The sequence below is a fragment of the Macaca mulatta genome, chromosome X (assembly GCF_049350105.2).
Source record: "Macaca mulatta isolate MMU2019108-1 chromosome X, T2T-MMU8v2.0, whole genome shotgun sequence".
Lineage (NCBI taxonomy): Eukaryota > Metazoa > Chordata > Mammalia > Primates > Cercopithecidae > Macaca > Macaca mulatta.
In genome coordinates, this window is record NC_133426.1 from 76,027,502 (window position 1) to 76,033,501 (window position 6,000).

Below are 6,000 nucleotides of genomic sequence, written 5' to 3' on the forward strand. Positions count from 1 at the left end.
AATACCATCAGCCAAAGAAATGTTTGCTGAATTGAACAGAACTGACATTTGCCTCATTATATATAGGTAGTCTCAGACAAGTCAGAGACTTCCTTGGATCAAGTGTAAAATGACAGGGTTGCACGGAATGATTGGTAAGGCTCCTTCCAGTGCTGACCTTCCAGTACTTTTGTGATCTTCGCCAACACACAAATGCTGAGTCTTGGATGACTGCAGACTGGGGTGCTTGGGAGCACTGGCTATGAGATGGGAGATCTTAGGTAAGATGTAGTGGCCTTGATCCAAGCCCTTCTTCCTCTCTACCCACTGGAATCTTGGGGTTAGGTTGGTGAGGCCCCCTTGAGAGACCACAAGTAAGTCTCCCCATCCCTCTCCTCTGAGGTGAGAAGGGGCTGGCACATGGGCTGATGCTCTTTCCTCTCCCCACAGGCTGTCTACAAGGCCTGGCTGTGCTCAGAATACTTCAGCGTGACCCAGCAGGAATGCCAGCGCTGGGTGCCCTGCAAGCAATACTGCCTGGAGGTGCAGACCCGGTGCCCCTTTATACTCCCCGACAATGAGGAAATGGTGTACGGAGGGCTCCCTGGCTTTATCTGTACAGGTAAAGGCAGGGCACTGGGGAAGAGGGAGGAGGCTGGGGGCCCAGGACAGGCATCAGGTCAGAGGAGCTGGGAGCAGGGAGAACAACCGGGGAGTCAGGTGAGAAGAAGGCCAGTGGCTGGACGAATGGGCAGTGAGGTCCCCAGGTGGGGATAGGGCCAACTGGAATAGGGAAAAAGACCAGAGTGTCTTTCTCTGCCCAGGACACTCCCAGGTAGTCATCCCGAAGAAACTGGCTGGGGTCCCCAGGAAAGAAGGACTCAGAAAGGGCAAGTGCCGAGGGCTGGGGGGAAGGAGCCTTAGATGAGGCTACTTGAGCAGCCCCAGCTCTGGAAACTTGCTCCCTAGGTAAGGCATAGCTATCAGCTCTCCGAGCACCCCACCACACTTTCCTTATCCATTGGCAGGGTTGCTGGATACTTCACCAAAGCGTCCGGAAACCAAGTGCTGTGACGTGCAGTGGGTCTCCTGTGAGGCGAAGAAGAAGAAGTTCAAGGAGTCTGAGGCCCCCAAAACCCACCACCAGCAATTCCACCACTCCTATTTCCACCACTACCACCAACAGTACCATCACTACCACCCCCATCATGAACACCCCCACCGCGTCAGCAACAAGCCCGCCCTGCTGCCGGTGTCTGGGGGCTCCCGCCTCAGCCCTAGCAGGATCCGGCTCTGCGTCCTTGTTCTCATGCTCCTCCATACCGTGGTGTCCTTCTCCAGCAACCAGGGTGGTGGGGGATTGGGGCTGGAGACACTGCCTGCCCTAGAGGAGGGCCTGACACGGGAAGAGTGACAGTAGGGAGGGAGGACAGACCTCCACCACACACTGACATCAGCTCCAGCTCCCCCAGGTGGGGGGGAGGGGTTCCTCCCATGGGAGGTATAGGATAAGGTGGGGGCGGGGGGAAATGGGGGAACGACACATCCCCCCCAACCTACCCCCACCCCAAAATCAGCTCCAACAGAATGGCCAGAGGGCCCCAGGGAGCTGCAAAATTCATCCGGGAGAAAAAGGCAGGAGCAGCAAGTGACCCCTCCCAAGCCCCCATCTATGGGGCTTAGCGAAAAAAGGGAGGAAGTGGGGACTGGATATGCCCACCCCTGCCAAAAGCCCTGACCCCAGGGAAGGATGCTGCTCACCCAGCCTTGGCCCTGCAGGGAATGTTGGGGGGCACAGAGGGGAGAAGCTCTTTCCCCCACTCCACATTCCTTTTGTTGCCAAGATCCTTAATTCCCTCCTGCCCACATCCCTACAGGCGACGGCAGACAGTGCAATGGCCCTCCTGCCACTTCAGCACACCTTGCCCCACCTGGGACCATCACACGTGAAGCACCAGGCTGGGAGATGAGGTGCACACAGTTGCAGCTAGGTCGGGGCCCCAGTTAAGCTATGCCCCACCACCCTAGGCAATGAGGGGCAGGAAAGGGGTACAGAATGAATGGTGAAAGAGAGTGAAGATAGAGAACGGGGAGAGGAGAGGAGAAATGTGGACAGAGGGCTTGAAGAGATGGCCGAATAGGCTACTGCCACCCGGCTTTGGGAAGACAGTTGATAAGTGTTGAGGTAGGCTCGAGAACTGCTCCCCAAATCAGTGAGTTGCATGAGGAGCCCTCTGGGGAAAGAGCACAGGAACTGAGTTGCTAGGCCTCAAAACAAAAGGCTGCAGGCACATGGTTAGACTGCCGCTGTCTGAAGGACCATATCTTACAGAAGGTGCACATACTCCCAAGGGCCACTCTTGCCCTGGAGATCTTGGCCTTGGGGTCAAAGATATTTCCATTTCCGATCTCCATGGGGAGGAGGGACTTAAGCCCAAGTGGGTCAGGCCTGGCCCGGGTCCTCATACTCCCCCATCTTGTCCCAGCCCAGGCCTCCATGAAGGAGAACCTGGTGGCATTGCCCCAGAGCTCTCCAGAGATGAGCCTCCCCTATCCCCACCCTGTCCCCGTCCCCAGCCTACCAAAGAGTATTCACACCTTTCCATCCCTGACTCCATGGGTTACTGTCCCAATTGTGAAACACCCAGACTCCTCTTCACCCTGTAGCAGGGTCTTCTGCTCCAGTCACCCCGGCCCCTTGCAAGAGAAAGTCCAGGGACTGCCAAGAAGACCCTTTGACTAAAGATAATGTGCTGTCATCTCTTGGCTGAGAAACTGTTGAGTCAGGCTAGAGGGCTGGACAACAGAAGAGGCATTGAGAGCCCCCTTGGGGGCCATTAGCCTTGCTCTGGTCTGCTGTGTGGGGGTGGGGAGTAGGGGGCATCCCACATTGCCTGGGACATCTGAATGCTGATAAGAATGGACAGGAAAGGGAGCCAGAGCTGTATTCCTGGGACAGGCCAGGGAGCCTTTAGTGCCAGCAGGGCCTGTGTCCTGGGATGCGATGCTAATGAGTGAATGGAAGGGTGGGCCTGGAGCTTCGTGAGAGTGAAACCAAGAAGCGGATGGGGAAGGGAGAGCTGACCTTGGTCAGCTTAGGGATGAGTGGAGAAGGAATCATTCATGGGCCTCAGCTGGGTCCCAGGCTGATTACATGAGACTGGGGAGTCCTTCCCTGCCAGTTTTCTCATTTCTTACAGCCTATCCCCCAGCCCTACCCCTGTGCCCTGCCCACACACTCCCCTGTTTGGCCCTCAGCACTTCGGGCCTGGTCACATACCCCATCCCTAGTGCTCTTTTCAGCTGGGGAGGGGAAGAGGTGCTGGCTCCTTTCCAGACATGCTTATGTATAAGTAAAGGGGCAGGTGCTTGGGCTCCAGAGAGACCCTAGGTACTGCCTTCTAACTCCTGCATCCTCAGCAGGGGAAAAGGAACTGGGAAGTAAAGGGGAACCATATGGCCCCAGGGAATGGACCCTTGGAGACTCCCATCCTCTCTTCCCCTTCACCAAGTGCCCAGGAGACCCCTGGCTCAGACCAGCCCAAGGCCTTGCCCAGTGGCAGGGGAAAGGGGCACCTCACTCCACCTCAAAGTCATTTGACTGCCCCCATCCACCCCACCACCCTAATCTTCCACCACCTCTCCGGCTGCCCCTGCCCTCCATCACAGGCAGCAGAGCCGGGCAGCTTTCTTATGCCATTTTCTACACTGTGCTTCATGAGTAGGACTTTCTTGCACTAGTTCTTATGACTGAGTCTCCAAACTGGTTTCCTAGTAGTCCCCCATCCCTTCCTCCCTTACCCAGCTATGATTCAGTTGTCTCTGCCCTCCCTCTTACCCTGCCTCTGTGTTTCGGTGAGAGTCTCTGTATGTGTACTGCTTTCTGTTTTGTTGCATTGTGGAGCAGAGGCCTCTCTGCTCTTGTTTAACCCCATAAAGAAATAAATGGTAAGACTTGATGATAACCCTCCCTTCATGGATTTGTTCTGTGGAGTTGAGCTTGTTGCATTAGGAAAGGCTGTGGCTTGGGGAGGGGGTGGGACCGGAGATGTTGACCCTGTGCCCAGCTCTCTGTCAGCTCAAATCTCAGGAAGAAAGGGTAAACTGTAGTAGACCATTCTAGACAAGGACTCACAAAGCCAGCCACCTGCAGGGATCAGGCAGATCACTGTATAGAGTGAAGTAGGCCAGGTTGGGGAAAAGTGCCGACTCCAATTTGAGTGCTGAGAACTGCAGGACATGTGCAAAGGAGGCAGCTGAAGCCCAGGGTTGTCTTGGGGAATGTAGGTCCAGTGTTGCCAATCTTCTCATTCTTCAAGGGAAGTTAGGACTTGGGATTCTAACATGAAGCCCCCTAATTCATAAATGTTGGCTCAAGTATAAAAACCAACAAACCTATCTCCATGAGGGCTAAACAAGTCTGCAGGCTGTATGTGGCCTGGGGATTGCCAGTTCTTGCTTTTGTTGCAGCCTTTGGTTCTAGTCTGCCAGCCTCATCTCTCCTACACCTCTTCACCAGACCCATCTTCCCATCACAGGAGGAAGGTCACTTGGGGACAACTGCTTGAGGGGTGGCAGACAGGGCTCTCCATCACTAATACTGCTTTTCACATAAATGAGGAAAGGCGAGCATGGTCAGGAGAGAGGCTGGTGTCCTGACTGAGCTGCCAAATTACTTTGCCAAGAAAACATGAGCCCACTCCACTTCCCCAAAAGCAGCATAACATGGAGGTCACAGCATGGTCTCTGGAGCCAGACCATATGAGTTCCAAGTCTAGCCAGTGCCATTGTTATGGGATCTTTGGGGTGTCACTTTTCTGGCCAAAAACCTCTGTGGTCAGTGACGCCTTTGCCCAAGTTCTTGTCCTGCATCCAGGAAGAATGAAGTATGCAGACAAGTGGAGGGTGAGCAAGACAAAGAGGAGCTTTACTGAGTGTTAGAACAGCTCAGAGGGGACCCACAGTGGGTAGCTCCTCTGCAGGCAGGTCATCCTGTCATCTCTGCAGCTCTCAGCAGAGAGGAGGCCCTGGAGAGGGTAGCTCCTCTCTGCAGCTGGTAGTCCTGACATCTCTGCAGGTCTCTGAAGCTCTCAGCAGAGCGGGTAGCTCCTCACTGCATCTGATCATCCTGTCATCTGCTCAGCTCTGGCTGAGCCCAGGGCTTTTATGGGCCTCAGAGGGGAGGAAGTGTGCACCGATTGGCCCACGGGCAGCCATGGGCAGGCCCAGAAAAGGCACCACAAGTTCCCACTCCAGTCTGTGGGACTGGCAGCCTGGCCCCCAGCCTTCAGACCCTCCCTGGCCTGAAGGTGGGGCCTCACCAGGGACCCACCCCCTTTCACTGATGAACCTATTTGCCTTCTACTGCTGCTCATGGTGTCCGGGCTTGGCCCGACTTTGCTCCAAGATCAGAGGGGGCACCGGCAGCAGGGAGAAGTCAGGCAGTGGTAGCAGGCACTTCTGAGCCTGCGAGGGCAGGGGAGCCTTCCTGGGCCCCTAAAAGTGCCGAGATGCCCGAGTCTGCAGCCATGGTTGGGCAGCTGTGCTGTGCCTGGGGGAGCAGGGCTCCTGCCTGCTCCATGGAGCAGGAGGTCCAGGTCTGCAGCCATGGTTTGGGCAGCTGTAGCTGTGCCCAGGAGGGCAGGGCTCCTGCCTGCTCTCAGCCCCTCAAGAGCACAGGGATGCTCAGATCTGCAGGCATGACTTGGGCAGCTGCAGCCCCACCTGGAAGGGTGGGTCTCCTGCCTGCTTTGTAAAGTGGGATGCCCAGGCCTAGGGGATAGGGCTCCTGCCTGCTCTGTGGAGTGGGAGGCCTGGACCACACCTTCCTGCTGCAGCCGACATCTTGGCAGTGGCCACTCTAGATGGGCCACTGCTGTCATCATCATCTCCTACTTGTATGAGTTCAGACAAGAGTTCCTTTACTTCCTTGAACCTTGGTGTCCTCATCTATCACAAGGGTTACTGTGAGAATTAGATGGTGTAGTACATGAAGCACTTGGCAAAACAGCTGGCACAAAG

At 55.6% G+C, this 6,000-nt stretch overlaps 1 protein-coding gene across 1 annotated transcript in view; it reads left to right on the top strand.

Moving 5' to 3' along the window:
• NALF2 (NALCN channel auxiliary factor 2) overlaps positions 1-3,941 on the top strand; it is a 28,205-nt gene extending 24,264 nt beyond the window's left edge. Inside the window, exons 2-3 of the mRNA XM_015127614.3 lie at positions 430-601; positions 1,008-3,941. Of these exons, the coding sequence (XP_014983100.2) occupies positions 430-601; positions 1,008-1,393 (558 nt within the window). The 3' untranslated portion in view covers positions 1,394-3,941. The remainder of the gene's footprint in view (positions 1-429; positions 602-1,007) is intronic.
• The last annotated feature ends 2,059 nt before the right edge of the window (positions 3,942-6,000 follow it).